Source organism: Hyperolius riggenbachi, chromosome 4, assembly GCF_040937935.1.
Source record: "Hyperolius riggenbachi isolate aHypRig1 chromosome 4, aHypRig1.pri, whole genome shotgun sequence".
In the NCBI taxonomy this organism is placed as follows: domain Eukaryota; kingdom Metazoa; phylum Chordata; class Amphibia; order Anura; family Hyperoliidae; genus Hyperolius; species Hyperolius riggenbachi.
In genome coordinates this window covers 172,036,119-172,056,538 of record NC_090649.1, presented here as the reverse complement: position 1 = coordinate 172,056,538, position 20,420 = coordinate 172,036,119, and the positions used below count along the sequence as shown (strand labels likewise).

At 42.6% G+C, this 20,420-nt stretch overlaps 1 protein-coding gene across 1 annotated transcript in view; it reads left to right on the top strand.

Moving 5' to 3' along the window:
* PDCD10 (programmed cell death 10) overlaps nt 1-16,942 on the top strand; it is a 65,291-nt gene extending 48,349 nt beyond the window's left edge. The window contains exons 4-8 of the mRNA XM_068280958.1: nt 4,963-5,080; nt 5,256-5,382; nt 8,538-8,616; nt 9,561-9,643; nt 16,460-16,942. Of these exons, the coding sequence (XP_068137059.1) occupies nt 4,963-5,080; nt 5,256-5,382; nt 8,538-8,616; nt 9,561-9,643; nt 16,460-16,541 (489 nt within the window). The 3' untranslated portion in view covers nt 16,542-16,942. The remainder of the gene's footprint in view (nt 1-4,962; nt 5,081-5,255; nt 5,383-8,537; nt 8,617-9,560; nt 9,644-16,459) is intronic.
* The last annotated feature ends 3,478 nt before the right edge of the window (nt 16,943-20,420 follow it).

Genomic DNA, 20,420 nt, shown 5'->3' with positions numbered 1-20,420 from the left:
GTCTGCCATCTTCTATGCATCCCAAACGTCTTGCATGCGTCCTATGGGACTCACTATTGTGCACTTCCTCCTTCAAGCCGGAAGGAGGAAGTACGTGCGAAACATTTGAGACGCATAGATGACGGACTTATGGGTAAGTAACCCACTCTCTCCCAGCCACACAGCTGAGGCAATTAAGCCTCATTTAAATGACAAATTTGAGTCTTTTAGGGACTTGTGAGCACAACTCTGGTCACGTGTCCTGGCTGGTTAGTTAAAATGCAGCAGAATGTGCCATGGCTCAAAACAGCCGTTAGCTGCTCTGTACTTTCACTGGGCACCCACCTGCTATCACCCCTATCAGTTGTGAGCACTTTATGGATTGATTAACCTGGTGTGTCGTTTTGCTTTTTTAATAAAGTCTTTTAAAGCCTGATTGCTGCCTGAGTCTCACTTATATTAGAATCTTTGTTTGCATTAGAACCAATCCAAAGCATAGCTGACCGTAATTGGATCAGTTGCAGTCAGTCCAGGTGCTGAAGAGTTAAACCATTGAGTTTTGTGTGTTCGGAGCCTTTAATAAAGTGCTGTGACCCATGCTTGTGTATTACATTCATACATAGATTTTCTGTGGTTGCTTAAAGTTTGTGAATGCGCCAAGTTCATGGTAGTTTGGTCGTGCAACTTTCCGATCTTTTGTTGTATAATCTATCCCAGAGTGCCTTAGATCCTAATGCTCTGCTGTATTTATACTAGAGACATAACTTGCACAATACTTTGTCTGCAAATTTTTTTTTTTAATGTGGTTTTTAAATGTCGTCTTGTTGGCACACTCCTTTCTGACACCTACCAGTTACACATGTGCAGAGATTTCTAATGAAGAATACGTCGGGCCTCAAACCTTCCTCATCTTCCCATGTAAGATCGTTAATCAGGCAGATGAAATGCAAATGTAATTAAAGCTTTCCAGCAAGACCCATGGGGCATAGCCTCTTCTGTTTGTTTGCCAAGGTGACCTACTCTGAAATTTTTTTTCTTAAGATGTGGCAGATTATGGAACAGCTCTTCTAAAGCTGGCAGATCTAATGAACTAACTTTTATTATGTTTGGAGTTACTAACCCCACTCCAAACACCCTTCAAGGTCATGTAGAGAATTAGTGAGGTTGTTGTAGTTTTTGCTGACAATGGTTTAACCAATCATTAGCTGTAGCTATTGCCCTTTGTCCCATGAAGAGGAAACTCCCCTCCTATTACCCTCAACTCAAGCCTGAAAAATAAATAAAAAAACATATATTTTTTTTTAAAATTTTATTCATATATCTCTTATCTTGGGCGCACTAAAGGCCCAGATTACTTGTAATAGACTATAGGTATGCTGCTCAGTGTAATTGACTCTGCGTACTATAGCGCCACAAAGCACGATTGTTCTGTTAACTTGGCCTTGTTTAAGGAATTTTTACAATTCACTGACCTCGAGATAGGATCTCTGTATTTTCACTAGTAATTTGTTAGCTTAGCCATTCAATTATTTGCAGTAATGCTGTACATGTACAGGGGTGCGGAGTTCTCCATGTAATCAGCATTTTATATCTGAAGGAATTGTTGAGGTCTGTTTGATTCCCTTAAGGTGGCCACACACCATACAATTTTTTTTTTTTTTTAAATATCTGTTCAATTTAAGAATTGCTATCAATTTTTCTGACGGATTGTAACACTTCAAAAATCTGACCAATGTACCACACACGTATGTTACATTTTTTTCCCCCAATTATGATAAAAATGATTGTAAACTCTTACAAAATTGCAAGAGTGTGTATATTAATAAATTGACAATTTAACACACACCATACAATCTTCAGAAAGATTGAAGAAAAATATCTGGCATTACGGAATGATCAAAATCGAAACGCGAAATCCGATCGGATTTTTCAGTTGAATGAAGAAAACTGTTTTTTTGTTGTTGTTTTTTTTCGAGAGATCCGCTCGTTTTTTATCGAATTGTTGTAAAATCAGATCATTTTATTGTATAGTGTGTGTGTGGCCACCTTTACACAGAGGATACAGCTATATTCCTATAGCGCAGATTACCCATCCTATTTGAAAAGCTACCATTTATTCTGTAATATCTAGATGGAATCACTAAGCAAAAAATGTTAATGGTTGCTAACGGAAAGTTAACCACTTCGCGTCCCTGGGGTTTTCCCCCTAAAAAACCAGAACAATTTTTCTACATTTCACACTCTTGCCATTCATTAGCCGATAACTTTATCACTACTTATCACACATAAATGATCTATACCTTGTTTTTTTTCGCCACCAATTAGGTTTTTTGGGTGGTGCAGTTTGCTTAGAATTATTTATTTAATTTTGTACAGATTTTAATGGTAATGAGGGGGGAAAAAAATGAAAAAGAATTATTTCTCAGTTTTCAGCCACTATAATTTGAAAATAAGTGGTACTGTAGATTAAACCTACACATTTGATTTGCCTGCTTGTCCTGGTTATTTTATGTTATATCAGCGCTCAAACAGGACTTTCCTACTTATCACTCATCAGCCTCCCACTGTATGATTAACTCAATAACAAGGGCCTAGAACATTGAATACAGTACTTCCAATGGATCCCCTACACAATTCACGTCATAAATATGTACACACTATATATGCCGTGAATTGTGTAGGGGATCCATTGGAAGTACTGTATTTAATGTTCAATCTAGGCCCTTGTTATTGAGTTAATCATACAGTGGGAGGCTGATGAGTGATAAGTAGGAAAGTCCTGTTTGAGCGCTGATATCATTATAACATAAGGTATTCTGTTTAAGGGTATACACCACTGTCGATTATAGCGCACCATGTGTTGAAGGCTGTTATCGATTATTTTTTTTTTACCCTGAGGAGCGCACAAGTCACCCCAAACCCCAAAATTTTGTCCTGGTTATTACAGGGTTTAACCACTTCAGGATTCTGCTTAAGCTTAAGTACGCCCCTGAATCCTGAAGTAGATTCCATGGATACGAGCGGCCGTTCCATGTCAGTTCACGGAGGGTGTCTCCGTGAACACCCTGCGAGCCTCCGATCGTGGCTCGCAGGGTAAATGTAAACACACGCTGCTGCGCAGCAGCGCCGTAGAGGAGATCGGCGATCCCCGGCCTCTGATTGGCCGGGGATCGCGGGCATCTGATAGGCTGAAGCCTATCCCATCAGGCGCAGGACGGAAATCCATCCTGCGCCACTCACAGGGAGAGGGAGGGAAGGAGGCCAGAAAGCGCTGCGGAGGGGGCTTTGAAGAGCCCCCCCCCCCCCCCCGCAAGCGCAAACAGCCGGCGGCGATCAGACCCCCCCAGCAGGACATCCCCCTAGTGGGGAAAAAAGGGGGGGGGAAGTCTGATCGCCCTGGCTGCTATCTGATCGGTGCTGCGGGCTGGAGAGCCCACGCAGCAACGATCAGCAAAAAAAGCCCTGGCACAGAAGTGGCTAAAGTATGATCCTAGTACAATGTATAGCGACAATATATTATTTGGAAATAAAGGTGTATTTCTTTTCATTTTGCGGCTTTGCGGATTTTTTAATTGTTGTGGCACTTTTTAATCATCCCCGCTCCCTAGTTAGCAAGATGTGCTCCTTTATACCCCCTTCCCCCATACTTGGCCAGATGTGCCCATTACCCTTCCCCAGCCCCTGATGTACTTCTGTAAACCCCCCCCCCCCCCCACTTCAGTAAACCAGATGTGCCTGTTTATCTCTCCCCCCCCCCCCCCCCATAGTTAGCCAGATGTGTTTTTTATTACCCCCCTCCCCCCATTCATAGCCAGGTGCATGCCCTTTATGCCTCCCCCATTTATAGCCAGCTGTGCCCCTTTTAATTTGCATTCCCCCCCCCCCGCATGGATAGCCAGGTGTTGGCCCTTTAAGATATTGCCGATCCTCTGTAATACCCCCCTCCCCCTCCATGCTGCGATCGGGCAGCATGGAGGATTGCAATGTAACAATATTTACCTGACCTTGTTCCACCAGCGATCACGATCTCCCTGCAGTACCGCTGGCAGCCTCACTATGCTGACCGGATCGGGTCCCGGCTTGATGACGTCATCAAGCCGGGACCCGATTCACTCAGCATAGTGAGGCTGCCAGCGGCACTACAGGGAGAGGATCGCGATCGGCGCTGGAACAAGGTCAGGTAAATGTTGTTACATTGTAATCCTCCATGCTGCCCGATCGCAGCATGGAGGGGGGAGGGGGTATTAGAGGATCGGGCGGGGGATCGGAGACCCGGGAAGGGATGCCAGAGTAGTGTAGTTAGGGGGAGGAGGGTTAATGAGCCCAGGAGCGTGCTAGCACGCCCGCTGTGCTCATTAAATGACAGCAACTTGTAATCACGTCATGTGGCTTTCAGGAGCCACTTGCAATGACGTGATTATACTGTATGCGGGATATAAACTGGTTAACAAGTCCACTCCGCCATTGCCACATAACACTAATAATTTGCTCACTCCACAGGTTAGTCCATAAGATGGAGAATCTACTTAATTGGCATGCTATCATTCAGATCTCTACACGACCTTGGATAACTGAAGGTTTTGTTTGAACTATCATAACTCCCACAACCTCGGATTAACAGGATCTAATAACTTGACCACCCCCAGAGTCCAACTAAAAACTTTTGGAGCCAGAGCCTTCTGTCATGTTGCCACTACTATTTAGAACACCTTGACACATCCAATCAAGACGGCTCCATCCCTGGAGGTGTTAAAATAGCAACTGAAAAGCCACATGTTTACTCAGGCATTTATGATCCCATAACCTTTTTCCCTTGTACCACACCACTATGTACTGATCTGAGACAAGCTTAAGTGCTTTGGGTCATATGGCAGAGAAGCGCTTTACAAATGTGATGCAAACTTTATTTATTTTTTTGTGACTTAGTAAATACAGATGTGTGATAACTTGATGTATACATTTTGCTCTTCTCTTCACACCTAGGCAGAAAAAGAGAATCCAGGGCTCACACAAGATATCATTACAAAAATTCTGGAGAAGAAAAGTGTAGAAGTGAACTTCACAGAATCCCTCTTGCGTATGGCAGCTGTGGATGTGGAAGGTGACTTTAAGCAATGTTTGAATCTAGACCTTTATTTTTTTGTCCATGGCATAAAAAGTCTCTTATTACTGCAGTCTGGACACAAGTAACTGCTCCTAGGCAGTGTTGTGTATTGTTAGCACTGGCTTCATGCCACTCCATGTCTTTTTTTTTTTTTTTTTTTTTTTTCTTTTAGAATACATGATTGAAAGACCGGAGCCAGAGTTCCAGGAGCTGAATGAGAAGGCACGGGCACTTAAACAAATTCTTGGCAAGATACCTGATGAAATAAACGACAGAGTGAGGTTCCTTCAGACAATCAAGTGAGGGCATTCTATGTATATTTGCTTAAATTGTAAGGGAACTTCAGATGAACTTGTGATTCAGATCAAACTTTCACATGAACAGACATGTACCTGTCCCACAAACTCATTTCACCCTTTTGCCAATCATTCATTTCTGTGAAAACCATGCCTTGTCCTCTACCTACTCTCTAAAGACATTGCCATACGTTGCATTTTGCTAAAACAGTTGTTTTTCTATCTCTTGTCTTCACCCATTGAAGCAACAATCTGGTCTTTGTAAACTGAAGTGGTACACAGACTAGTGAATACTTTAGTACTTAATAGCCAGTTACCATAATTTTGTGTGTGTTGAAACTATGGATGAACTAAATCTACAGTTTTTGTTACTTCTACAGAGCCACACTTTGAAGATGAATCCCTCATCCACAGAGCTTGCTCTCTGTTTTGTAAGAATGCAGCGTGAGTGCAGGAGAATTTCCCACCATGCTTTGTACACCATTTAGGAAAAGGACTCGTATATTCCGGCATTTTTCTTTTCATAAGTGCTCTTTGTTCTTTACTTCTATTAGTACTTCTAATAAATTGGATATTCTGTGCCTGCTGTTTACATTACAAGGTGTTGGATGAAGAGCACTTGTCAGCCACTGTACAATATAAATAGTATAACACTTTGTGCTGTCAGGACTCAGGAGGGAAAGCTATGGATTGAACTTCAGTTCTGTAGTGTGTTTGTAGCACTTCTATGGCATAGGGCTCCTTGTCTTCTGATGGCAGATTCTGGCCACTTACAGTATCTGGTAACCTGGGCATCCTTTGGATCACAAGAAAATAGGACTTTGCCATGCTTTTAGATCTTTGGGCAGCTCTCTCCCTAGCCACGCCTCCTGCCGCTCCCCCGCCTCCCTGTGCCGGAGACAGTCTTTCCTTGCGGCGTTGTGACCTAGAGGTCGTGAAAGTGGGCTATTGTGTTGCGGCCCATGGGGACGGAGGTTTTTGAGGCTAGTTGATCCGCTCTCTTTACATTTTATGAGCCCATCTCAGGCTCTTTAAAGAGAAACTCCGACCAAGAATTGAACTTTATCCCGAATCAGTAGCTGATACCCCCTTTTGCATGAGAAATGTATTCCTTTTCACAAACAGACCATCAGGGGGCGCTGCATGGCTGATATTGTGGTAAAACCCCTCCCACAAAGAAAGTACGTACTCTTGGCAGTTTCCTGTCTGTGAACCTTGCTGCATTGTGGGAAATGGCTGTTTACAGCTGTTTCCAACTGCCAAAACAGCAAGCAGCAGCTACATCACCTGCCTACAGTAAAAATGTCACCATGTGATAAATGTCAGAATATAAATCAGGGATTTAAAATATTTTACAATGGGCAAACACTGACTTAATCATTTATACATAATTATTGTAAAAACGAAGCACTTCTTTTTTTTTTTATTACTTTCACTGGAGTTCCTCTTTAAAGGGATACTTAAGTCTGGCCAAAAAAATGAGATTAACTCACCTGGGGCATCCCTCAGCCCCCTGCAGCTGATCGGTGCCCTCGCAGCTCCGCTCCGATGCTCCTGGACCCGCCGGCGACGACTTCCGGTTTTGCCATCACCGGCCGACAGGCATGGAACGCAAGTGATTGTTCGCGTTCCCAGCCACAATAGCACCCCCTATAATACTATTGCGGCCTTCTTGCCATGCCTGTCGGCCTTCTTCCCATGCCTGTCGGCCGGTGACGGCAAAACTGGAAGTCGTCGCCGGCGGGTCCTGGGACATCGGAGCGGAGCTGCGAGGGCACCGATCAGCTGCAGAGGGAAGCCCCAGGTGAGTTGAACTCATTTTTTTTTGGCCAGACTTAAGTATCCCTTTAAGTGCAAACACTGATACTGCCTATAGAGTGCAGCCTAGTGGCTGCAGCTCTGGAACTTTGGGTCTGCCAGGAGAAAAGCGCAATATAAATGTTCTGTCTTGTTTGCGCTTTTACTAATTTCTAAACTAAGCTGCAACTAGAATTAAAGGTGGCTACTTTCTGCTGGATCCTTTAAACCCTAAAACTGTTTTCCTGCTGTATGCCAGTTGTTCCGGTCCTTGCAATGCAACATGCGTTTACTGCTTACTCTGCATTTTGAAATCTAGAATATAGGAGAACATCTGAGCTTATAAAGGTCCCACAAATCCTATAAGGAGCTGATGCTCAGGCTCTGTTATATGTACCTGCATTTAGGAGGTGCACATTGCCCGGCAAAGCATTAAAGCAAACCTGGAATGAAAATGTAAGAGTCAAAATAAACAAACACACACGTCATACTCTCCTCCCGTGTAGTCTACTCGTCAATCTTTCTCCTTTCCAGTGTCCTGTTTGTCTGCTGTGATCAATGGAATTCTCTGTTTTTCCTTTTTAAAAAATAGCAATGACCCCGTAACAGCTTCCTGGTCAGCACACTGTTAAACTTAAATATCTCCCACTTGAGGCTTAGGGAAACATGGACATTACCTTGCACATCAGTTGGCCTTTCAGTTATAATGGACAGCAACTGATGTATTTCAGTTCTGACAATTTTGCTAGAACTCAAAGGAATCCTTATTAGAAGAAAATAGTGATGAGCTTCTGAGAGGAACTGACGGCGAGGTAAGTATGTAATATTCATTTGCAGGTACATCATGTTTATTTTAAATTTTAGTCTTTTCAGGCTCACTTTAAATTTACCTAGTTTAGTTCTAACTGCCTACACGAGGCTAAGAAAAGATGTGGGGCTTTAAATCCGGCAGTATATACGCCTTTTTATGTAATTAGCAATTCCTATTCTGAAATGAATATGAAGAGATTAGAACATACAGTAGTCTTTTAACGCAACACTGTGTATTACACAAGAGGTGCCTTGCAGTATGCAGGCAGTGCTGGGCATGCTTTGCAGGCTGCATCATTTATGCAGCCGGGATTAATGGTTTATTTTATATACACCTTTGTATATAAATTGAAAACCTAATTTATAAAAATGGACATAGCCGCTGCAAAGCACATTAGTGTTTTTGATCCTATGCAGAAAAACTGTTTACAATAAAATGACTGGCTGCCATGTTAGTGGATTGAAACACTGAATTTGCTCATTTTGAATCTGTATAGCTGTTTTTTTGTATTATTATTAAAGAGAACATATGGCTATACTTTTTCTTTCAGAGACATTGCTAGTGCGATAAAGGAACTTCTTGACACAGTCAACAATGTCTTCAAAAAGTATCAATACCAGAATCGTAGGGTAAGTAATGGTTTCAATATGTCTTTAGACGCTCAGTGCTGTTTTATTTCTGCATCAGAACTGTAAACGCGCCTCAGTGATGCCGACAAACGCCAACTGTTTTCTCCACCCAATGCAAAATGCTACACCACCCTATGCCCTGGCAATATCCCTGCCAGGTTACCTAACATGAAGACACCACTCCTTCCATATCTTGGCATACCCCCATCTAATGCTGGGCATACACGGGAGTTGTGCAGCCTTATCAATCGAGCCTGATGGCTCGATTGATAATATCCGACAGGTCCGATGACCTGCTGGATAGATTTCCTGCTCGATCCCCGCCAGCGGACAATAGCGGGGAATCGACCGGCTGATAGAGTGCCGGCGGGGACGCGGCAGGGGTCGATCCGGCGGCTAATCGGCCGCGGGATCGACCCGCGTATGCCCAGCGTAATGCTTCTCACCAGAAATATCCCCTTCCTGCTAGTTCTCGAGTCTTGGCATTCTCTCCTCTAATGTAACCCCGCCTCCCAAATTACCAGTAACACTCTTCCTAAAATATAAAGAAAAAATGTTCCTAATCCATATCATCCCCTTTCTGTGCCCTTCTGACCAGCTGTAATCTCGGAGCCTGCTGCTTTGTGCTAAAACTACTATCATGAATAGCAACTCATTTCTGGAACAAAGTCTCTCCGCTTTGCTACCATTAAATATATAGAAGATCATTGTATCCTGGTCCGCATCCTTTGTGGGAAATATTTTATTTCTTCCCAAGTACTGATGACCACTGTCACAATTTTTTTTTATTTACCGTACTTTTGTTTCCTGTATACCTACACCAGACAAAATGGTACAAATTGACAATGCATGTTTACAGCTTGGATTCAGTTTACAGAGAGGATACTTCTAAATGTCATAGTTTTAGGAATTGATCCTTAACACCGGTTTTTGTTTTTCTACAGGCGCTTGAGCACCAAAAGAAAGAATTTGTAAAATACTCTAAAAGTTTTAGCGACACACTGAAAACATATTTTAAAGATGGAAAGTAAGTACTTCATATCAGATAATGTTGTGCGGAGGGTTTCTTCCTAGCCTAGCCCAACTTAGTCAAAACTTTATTTTCAGCTTATTTTTTAAAGAGAACATGAAGTTAGGGGGATATGGAGGCTGCCATAGTTACCGTATTTCCTTTTTAAACCATGCAGATTGACTGGCTGTCCTGCTGATCTAATACGTTATCTAATGGATCTAATACTTTTAGCCATACAGCCTGAACAAGCATGCAGATCTGATGTTTCTGACAAAAATCTGACTAGGTTAGTCACATGCTTGTTTCTGGTGTGTGTCGGCAAAAATAAATGAGCAGGACAGACAAGCAACTGGTAATAAAAAGCAAAGTTCTGAAAGCGCTCTTTATCAGAGTCTGTGTAGTCCAAACGTTACTAAAATAGTCCTTATCTTCCCTTCATAACATATAATCCTCTCACCAGATGTTGTTGCTGATTGTATTATAGATCAGCAATGACAGCATTGGTTGATAGCATTGGTTGATATCTCAATCTTCACCAGGCTTCGAATTCACCAAAACATGGATTACCTCAAAGAGATGTATAGAACAACACATAGCGTAATACTGTCACATATATTGTGATTATCACCGTGCACCAACACCCTATGTGTGCTTCCACCTCTCGTTTATGAGCAACTTATACGCTCACCAGATATTATGCTGACCACGTGGACCAGCCAGTGCGCTTATGATCGGTTAGTCCCTCCTATGGATATATCCGCATTGACCTCACTCCTCTGCGAAGTACCCAGGTTGCTGTGAACTCGAATTAATAAAACAACATAGCGTAATCCAGATCACAAAACTTAGATCTACTCCTACACCTCAGTGCAAAACACCTCACGTGACGAAACCGGTAGGGCGTGGCTTCCGGCAGACGGGTTAGACGCATGTACAAGCTGCAGCGGCGGTGAGCCTGGGATCTTATTTGAGATATGCGCATATCATTTTACCTTTGTGAGTGTAACCTTTTAAAATTTTTACATAAATAAAACAGTATTATGCTATGCTATGCTGTTTGTTTGAGTTGAAGGAGGATATGGAAGTGTGCCTTTGGCAGCGTGCATAGAAGACTACTAAACGCCATTTAAACGCGATTGCTGGTCATCTTGAGGTCAGCCATTATATGCGGTGAGCGTAACCTATTACTATATGCCTGGGAGCACTGGTGGTTTGCTGTTTTGCACTGAGGTGTAGGAGTAGATCTAAGTTTTGTGATCTGGATTACGCTATGTTGTTTTATTAATTCGAGTTCACAGCAACCTGGGTACTTCGCAGAGGAGTGAGGTCAATGCGGATATATCCATAGGAGGGACTAACCGATCATAAGCGCACTGGCTGGTCCACGTGGTCAGCATAATATCTGGTGAGCGTATAAGTTGCTCATAAACGAGAGGTGGAAGCACACATAGGGTGTTGGTGCACGGTGATAATCACAATATATGTGACAGTATTACGCTATGTGTTGTTCTATACATCTCTTTGAGGTAATCCATGTTTTGGTGAATTCGAAGCCTGGTGAAGATTGAGATATCAACCAATGCTATCAACCAATGCTGTCATTGCTGATCTATAATACAATCAGCAACAACATCTGGTGAGAGGATTATATGTTATGAAGGGAAGATAAGGACTATTTTAGTAACGTTTGGACTACACAGACTCTGATAAAGAGCGCTTTCAGAACTTTGCTTTTTACAATCATTTAGGGTGTTCATACCCCCCATATCTGAAGCGATCCAGAGCCTTTTTTGACTAGTGTGTTGTATTTGGGGCAGGTTTGCCCAGGGAGGAGCGCTCTGTCCACTGTGTACATAAGCAACTGGTAATGTTTAAAAGGAAATGCACAAGGCCGCCTTCATATACCTCTCACTTTAGGTTCCCTTTAAAATCATTAAAACCAAGGAGTTTTCACCAAGATTCTGCAGAGAAGTTCTTGTGAAGATCAATTGTTAGAGTGCTTTATTTAGATTATCTGCAAGGACCAACATTATGCCTTTGATCTGAATAGCTTGTGGAATTTTTTTGTCAGAAATTTTCTGAATGTGTAAAATGCCAAAAAAGCTATATGGATAACATTAACTTCTTTAGCTGCATGGATATGAGAGTTGCGGCTGCTATAACTGCACAGACTAGAGTCAAGTCTATGCAGTCTGCCGGATGCCGTGCACACTTGCACGTTCCCGATGGCCCCCGAAGCAGGAAGGATTGGTTGAAGGGGACATGTGTACCCTGAGCCAATCCGTGGCTGCTTTAGTGAGAATAATTGCTGTTACAGCCAGTAACATAATTCTCAAAATGCACAGTCACAAATGTGCTTTTTCCCTTATTGTGTTCTGAGGTAACAGGAGCTGCTGTGATGGGTCTCGTAAATTTGGAGGGGGGGGGGGGGATTGCGCACGGATACATATTGGTGCCGCTATAGGCCCATGTAAAACATCACTAATACCAGCTCTAACAGTAAATTTGGGCGCTAGTATCGTTAAAATATCCGGTGGTGGGACTGTCCACCATAGAAACTGCAGCTAAAAAGATAGCAGGTGCCATGGCGCCCACTATTTATAGCCACAGTTTCTATGGTGGGCGGTCACGGGGCCCGTTATTTTATTGGGAGACTCTGGTGCCCAAATTTACTGTTATAGCCGCTATTAGCAACATTTTACATGGGTGCCTATGGCTGTGCCCATTAGTGCTAGGTATAGATTGGATTAGTATAGATTGGGGAGGATTAGTTTTAGGAGTCTGTAGGGTGGCTATGGTTATGCATTGGGTAGAGTTTGTGGTAAGCATAGATAGGGCGTAGCAATTAGTGTCGCAAGGAAAAATGGGCACACAATAATAATAGTTACAGATGACCTATTATCCACAATAGTAGAAATATCAGTAATTTAACCAGTATTCTATTGCCCTATGATGCTCCAACTCTCACATCAACCCTCCGCTATATATGCCTAACCCTAACCAACCCTCAACTACTCCTAACCACCCACCACCTACTCCCAACACTAAACAGCCCATATCTGATTGAGCTGCAAAAAAGTGCATCTTGCAAATAATTGTGCATCCAGTTTATCCAATTATGTATGTCATTTTTTTTTTTTTCCATAACGAGTTCTAAAATACATTTTGAAATTTGTATAGCTTGGACCCTTGTCACATAAAGATTAGGCAGGGACAAACTCAATCCATCATTCAAAAAGGGTCATTTTCAAAATTTTGCTCAAACTTGGGATAGTTTCATCAAAACTACACAAGTCAGTAGCTTACATAACACCCACTTTTGAATAGCCCTTTTGGTTTGCTTTCCATAATGGTGATTTGTGGCCTTTTTCTGATTTCCTGGCTCGTCTTGGGTTATGCAAACAAAGAATGGTGTTGTAACAATTAGTAAAAAAAAAATGGCTGGCAAAAAGCCATAGGTGCACCTGGAGAATAATGGATTGTTGTGCATGCAGTTTATCAAAGAACGTATATGTGACCTCCGTTCAATCATAACGAGTTGTAGAATACATTTTGATGTGTCTTAAAAGGACCTTGAGCAGAGCGTGTGGGTATGCATTTAAGCATACCCACGAATACTTGGTAATAATCTGTCATTTACCGGACAGTTTTCAAAAAGGTTTCTCCCCCAGGTCCGGCCGGTGACTCTCAGCAAAATTGCGCTGTGACCCTGGGAGCGGAAGTCAGCTCCTCTTGTGTACTGGACGCAATGGCCTCGATTCATAAAGCATTACCTCATGCGGTAATGCTGAAAACAGCAGACTTTACCGACCATTTAGCAAAATGTCAATTCATAAAGGCTGTTACCGCATGAAAAGCTGACATTACCGAGCAGAGCGATGAATTACCGACTTGGCTGTAGTTACCGACAACACATGTCAGTAAATTGTCAGCAAATGTCAATTCATAAAGCCTTCAACAAGCGGTAAGCCTGGCGGTAGTTACCGACACCTCTAGTGGGGCGATAACAAGTTAGACAGCTCTGACAGCTCTGATGAATGCAAAAGTGCAGAGAGCCGAAGTCTGTTTGAGTCATCAGTGGAGAGAGCCAGAGAGCCCTCTGTGTAAATCATTTGAGCAGGCAGGGAAAGACTGTGTGACTCATCTGTCTGAGTCATCAGTGGGAGAGCCAGAGAGAGCCGTCTGTGTGATTCATTTCTGCAGGGCAAAGAGAGAATCGAGACACTGCTCTACTCTACCGCTCAATGGGCTGCGGTAATTTGCCGACCTCCAAGGGCAGCTGGGGAAATCCTTTATGAATTAGCACACAGACCGGGAAAATACAGAGTGCAGTATTTTCCCGACAAGATTTTTTTTATCGCACTGCTGTTTAAGAATCGAGGCCAATGACTTGTTTGCTCGTACATGGATAGCAAGTCACGCAGCTGAGAGGAGGATGTCAGGAGCAGAGGTGGAAGCCAGAGCATGCACAGACTGCATGATCCGACTTCAGTTTCCAGGGTCACAGAGCGAATTTGCTGAGTAGTCTGCCCCAATGCCATTTACACCAGCCGGATTGGTGGGAGAAACCATTGGCAATATTCTGTCTCTTACTGGACAGTTTTCGGAGTAATGATAGGTATACTTAAATGCATACCCACATGCTCTGCTCAGGGTCCCTTTAAGGTGCGTACACACTTTTTTGATGGATGTCGTCCGTCAGGGATCAGGACCTGATCCCTTTGGGCAATATGTCTGGGCTGCACACACGCGTGTCAGCTGTAGGGGATGGACGAAGAGTGGCACGTGTGTGACGTCATCCAGGGGAGCATCGCAAACAATGGGATCGATGTCGCTGGGGGTGAGTAGATCCACCTGGCGGATTGCTCTTGGGTGGGGGTCGCTGGCTGCCGCACACGCCTCATTATCAGCTGAGGCGGCTGATAATGACTTAAAGGGCAACTGAAGTGAGAGGTAAATGGAGGCTGCCATATTTATTTCCTTTCAAACGATACCAGTTGCCTGGCAGTGCTCCTGGTCTATTTGGCTGTAATAGTGACTGAATCAAACCTGAAACAAGCATGCAGATAATCTTGTCAGATCTGACAATGTCAGAAACCGCTGATCTGCTGCATGCTTGTTCAGGGTCCATGGCTAAAAGTATTAAGAGGCAGAGGATCAGCAGGACAGCCAGGCAACTGGTATTGCTTAAAAGGAAATAAATATGGCAGCCTTCAAATCCCCTCTCACTTCAGTTGTCCTTTAAGTTGGACCTAGTCACACAAAAAAATGGGTAGGGACAAAATCAATCATGGGCAAAAAAGTCACTTTAAAAGTTATAATCAAATGTGGGAAAGTTTCAGCAAAATTACACAAGTCGGCTTACAAAACGCCCACTTTTAAATGGCCCTGGTTGATAACTTTTCCATAATGGTGACATTTGTGGCCTTTCTGCTGTCCAGACTCTTTTGGGGCTATGCAAACAAAGTATATCGCTAAAATACTTTGTGGGGAACTAATTGGCCTGTACAAAGCCACTTGCACACTTTGGCCTGCTAGATACCCAACTAGCCACCAACTGAGATATGTGGTGTGTGTTTTTTTTATTTTATTATTATTTTTTTTTTACTTATCCTCAGGGATGGGCTCATGTGTCCGTAAGGACTCTAATTCGTAATTAGAATGAGTCTTAATTGCCACAGCTGTGTGGCTGGATAAGGGGTTATTTACCCATAATTCTGCTGTCCTGCCTGCGCTCCAAACAGCTTGCACGCGTCCTATTGCAAGTCTCACTACACGCACTTCCTCCTCCCGGCTTCAAGGAGGAAGTGCACGTAATGAGGCTTGCAACGTTCAAGCTGTTTGGAGTGCAGGCGGAATTATGGGTAAGTAACCCCTTATCATCCAGCCGCACAGCTGCAGCAATTAAGGTTTATTTTAATTACGGATTTGAGTCCTTACGCACTCGTGATTACTCGTGAGCCCATCCCTGCTTACCTTAGGGACTTTTTAAATATGTATGCCATGAGGGGTATATTGCTGTTTATCAATAATTGCAAGGCCTTATTTGCAAGAGTACAATGAGAAAACAAAAACACAATATAGGAAAAAATACACATTTATTTCCAAATATTATCCCCATTGCACTAGGGACATAATTTACATGTTGGGATAACCAGGACAAATCTGCTTTTTACTACCTGTTGTAAGCCACAGCAACATGGGAGAAAAGTTATTTATAGCACATTTTTAATCTATTAGAAATGCATTACTTATAGGTTTATGTACGTATGTATTTAAAGGACTACTGTAGGGGGTGGGGGGGGAGTTGAACTTACCTGGGGCTTCTAATGGTCCCCCGCAGACTACCTGTGCCCACGCAGCCACTCCCCGATGCTCCGTTCCCTGCCGCCGGTTCACTTGTGTGGCGTGTCCTCGCTCCTGACGTCACTGGGAGTGTACGGCGCAGACCCACTACACTCTGCGCCTGCAAAGTACACTCCTGGTGATGTCAGCGGGAGCGAGGACACTGCTGCACAGGCGCACAGTGGTTTTCAGACTTTAAAAGTCGGAAACTCCCGAAAGTTAATCGGCGGCAGGGAGCAGAGCATCGGTGAGTGGCTGCGTGGCCACAGACGTCTGCGGGGTACGGTTAGAAGCACCAGGTAAGTTCAACTCACTTTCCCCCTACAGTAGGTTTTTACTTTTTTTTTTTTGTGATAGTATTCGTCCTTTAGCATGTTCAGCATATATGGTTTAACAAGTACATCATAAAAATTATTACTTGGTAGTTCTGCCAATTTTATTTTGCTTTGAATGAGCATAATTAATATTTTTGTTTTTGTTTTTCAGGGCATTAAATGTATTTGTAAGTGCCAACCGCCTAATTCATCAAACTAACTTGATACTCCAGACTTTTAAAACTGTGGCCTGAAATGTGTAAATGACTGAGAGCTGTAATTTTCAGTGGTGGACAGAGCTACTTTTATTATGTAAATTTGACTGTATAAATTATCAATTCCAAAAGAAGGACATAAATGCAGGATGTTAAATGGGATTATTGCCATCTTACACCATATTTTTGTAAGATTTATTGTAGCTTATCATAATCTTACAATGAAGATTTTGCATCACTTTTTGCTATTATCATTCTTTTCAGAATTATAAGCCAAAAGAATTTACGCCTTAATGTGTCATTATATAACATTCCTTATAAGAATTGTAAATATTGGTGTTCTGTTTCTGACATTTTAACTTGAAACCGAAAAGCTGCAAGATTATGTATTTAACAATATTTGGTGGCAAATATTCAATAAATAGTTTACATCTGTTAAACTCTATTTCATCTTTGTTACTTTGGTTGTCTTTTGTGGATTATTAAAATGGTCCATGTACAAGCATCCTTTACAAGCTTCAAAATGACTTAATGGATCCCTCTGCCTAACTAACTAGGACTTCAGCTGGATACCTGGCCATTGCTTTCTGGAATACTAGTGAATGTGTTTACTAACAGAACATCCAGCTGAGGTTGCCTTCATGGAGTCTCTTCTGCTGTCATCTAGTGTAGTCTCAGTCTTCAGCAACTAACAAAAAAGGAAACTTTAAAGTGAATGGAAACCACACAAAAAAAAAAAAAAAAAAAAAAACCGATACTTGAGAGGGAAGGCTCTGGGTTCTATAGAGTCCTCCTGCTCTACTCGGAGATCCTTCATTCCAGTGCTGGCTCCCCTGGTAGCAGAGTTCAACGAAATTGGCCAAATACTGCTTTCTGCCACCGGAAGAGGCTTTGGAAGTCTTTGGGAGGCAGATTGCTACCGAAGACAGGCTGCTCTGTACTGCACCTGTGCAAGATGCTCTCACGCAGGCGCAGTACAGAGCTGAGTGTTCCCGAAGACTTCGGAAGCCGCCTCCGGCAGGGGATTCATCGTGGGAGCCGGCGCTGTGAAAGGAGCAGGGAGGCTCTATAGGACCAAGAGCCTTCTCTCCTTAGGTAAGTATCTGCTTCATATATAATTTTTTTTTTTTTTTATTATACCCATCAGATTTAAAGGCCTCTGTAGTTCACACTATAATGCTTTTTCTGAAATTTCATTGCTTTATCAATGGAGCCTGGCAAAGTGCTGTGACAGTGTATTAGAACAGAGTTGTTGAACTCCAGTCCTCAAGTGCCATATTCCTGCCAGTCTTTAGGATGGACAGAGAAATGGAGAAATATGTTCTTGATGGACCACACCTTTCCTGATCCAGTCCCATCAATTTGAGCTGTGCCAAAAATGTGTGAGGACCTCGGCCCTTGAAGCCTGGAGTTTGACATCCCTGTACTAACATATAAGTGTTCTCAGCAGTGCAATTTGTATAAAATCAGTTGCGCTGCATGCAGCATTTTCTTAGCGACTGCACTTGAAGAAATGCTTCATAATCGCACATTCCTTCAAAATCACTTTGCAAAAAAACACAAATCCCTTACAGATTGCAATTTGCAGTGTGAGCAGGAGGGCCTACAGCACACCTGAAGTGTGAGTAATATGGGGGATGACTTTTTTTTTTTTTTTTTTTTTTTTTTTTTTTTAAGCCATTCAAATTGCCTGGCTGTCCTGCTTATCCTCTGCCTCTAATACTTTAAGCCATAGACCCTGAAAAAGCATAATTTGCTATGACTGGATTAGCTGCATGCTTATTCCAGGTGTGTGATTCAAGACCATACTGATGCTGAAAAGATTAGCAGGACTGCCAAGCAACTGGTATTTCTTAAAGGACATATAAGGTTAAAATAAACTGAGAAAAATTGTATCTATCCTTAGTCTCCTAAAAAAAAAGGACTTTTTTTTTTTTTTTTTTTTTTTTAGATATCCCACAGTTTATTTTATATTTAAATCTAATTTTTAAGGTTTTTTTTTTTTTTTTTTTTTTTTTTTTTTTTTGTACTGTTGTATCTGCTAAATGACATTTTCATTGAAGTATGTCAGAACTTTTTATCTCTCTCCTGCTCTCAGAAGCCATTTACTGACAGGAAAGTGTTGTATGGCTGTAATTGCTTATCTGTGAGTGTTATGCTATAGTCTGAACCAGACAAACTGTCACTTGAATACCTGATGTTTAAAATGTTCAGGCAGAGAGGAAAAAAACAGCCTTATTTGTGTGCTTGGCACTAGACATACACATGTCTATCTCATCATATCACCTCGGTTGTCCTTTAAAGAGAAATAAATATGGCAGCCATCATAGTTGCATAGTTATTTGGGTTGATAAAAAAAACATGCGTCCTTAGAGTTCAACCTCAAAACAAAGAAAAACACCAGCCTGCTCCCTCACATATCCCTGTTGATCCAGAGGAAGGCGAAAAACCCTTACAAGGCATGGTCCAATTAGCCCCAAAAGGGAAAGAAATTGCTTCCCGACTCCAGATGGCAATCAGATATAATCCCTGGATCAACGTCATTGGGCATTACCTAGTAATTGTAGCCATGGATGTCTTTCAACGCAAGGAAAGCATCTAAGCCCCCTTTAAAGAGAATCTGAAGCGAGATTAAAAAACTCTTTTTACCTTCTATTCAACAGGGGCATGGTTGCCCCTGCTGAAACGCCACTATCCCGCGGCATAACGAGGGGTCTTTACCCCCAAATCCCCTCCATGGTGCCTGGGCAGCGCTTCCTGTTGAGGCAGAGCTAATGGCTGTAGCCCTGCCTCCATGCGCGTCTATCAGCACGTATCTCCGCCTCTCCCCGCCCCTCTCAGTCTTCCTTCACTGAGAGGGGCGGGGGAGAGGTGGAGATCTGCCGCTGATACACGCATGGAGGCAGGACTACAGCCGAAAGCTCTGCCTCCATGAGCAGCAAAAACTACGACCAAGTTGGTAGTGGATTTTGCAGGGGGGGATTTGGGGGGTAAAGACCCCTCGTTCTGCCGCGGGATAGCGGCGTTTTAGCAGGGGCAAACATGCCCATGTATAATATAAGGTAAAAAGCTGTTTTTAAAGTCTCCTTACGGCCCAAAATAAGGATCTTTTTGGTGAATTTGCCTAATCAAAGTTTCGATGTATCAATATGTAAACAGTTAAAGCTCAATTTCTACAAGACGTTGAACTGCACACTTTGTCGAGTAGTTTTGCCTCTCTGCAGTGAAGACTTGTCATTTGTACCTCCTCACGTCAATGTTATGTCACCTGTTGGCAAAATGAGAAATGTCTCGTTCGAAGACTGCAAATGCCACGCTCAGATGTAACTCCATGGGGTAGCATGCATTTTTGAATGCTTGTGCTGAGTGTCTTGTGAAGTGCCCGGCGGATGCAGGGGATCAGCTGAGTGAATTCACTGGCCTGTGAAAAAGGGGCCTTTACAAAGATACCTTGCGCAAACGGAAATAGTTACCCCCATAATCCATCTTTTGAGGATCAGGTCAGTCAGTGAACATGCAGATCATTTTATGTTTATGAAGAGCCATGCACACATTTAGAAACACTAGTTTATAAAACAACTTACAGTATCCTATCTAGGTAAACCTTTTTGACCAAACAGGTTTGTTTTCTTTTTGTTTTTTCTCCCATGTGAATCAAGATTATGGGCTGGTGCACACCAAAACCCGCTAGCAGATCCGCAAAATGCTAGCAGATTTTGAAACGCTTTTTCTTCTTTTTCTGTAGCGTTTCAGCTAGCGTTTTGCGGTTTTGTCTAGCGGTTTTGGTGTAGTAGATTTCCTGTATTGTTACAGTAAAGCTGTTACTGAACAGCTATTGTAACAAAAACCGCCTGGCAAACCGCTCTGAAGTGCCGTTTTTCAGAGCGGTTTGCGTTTTTCCTATACTTAACATTGAGG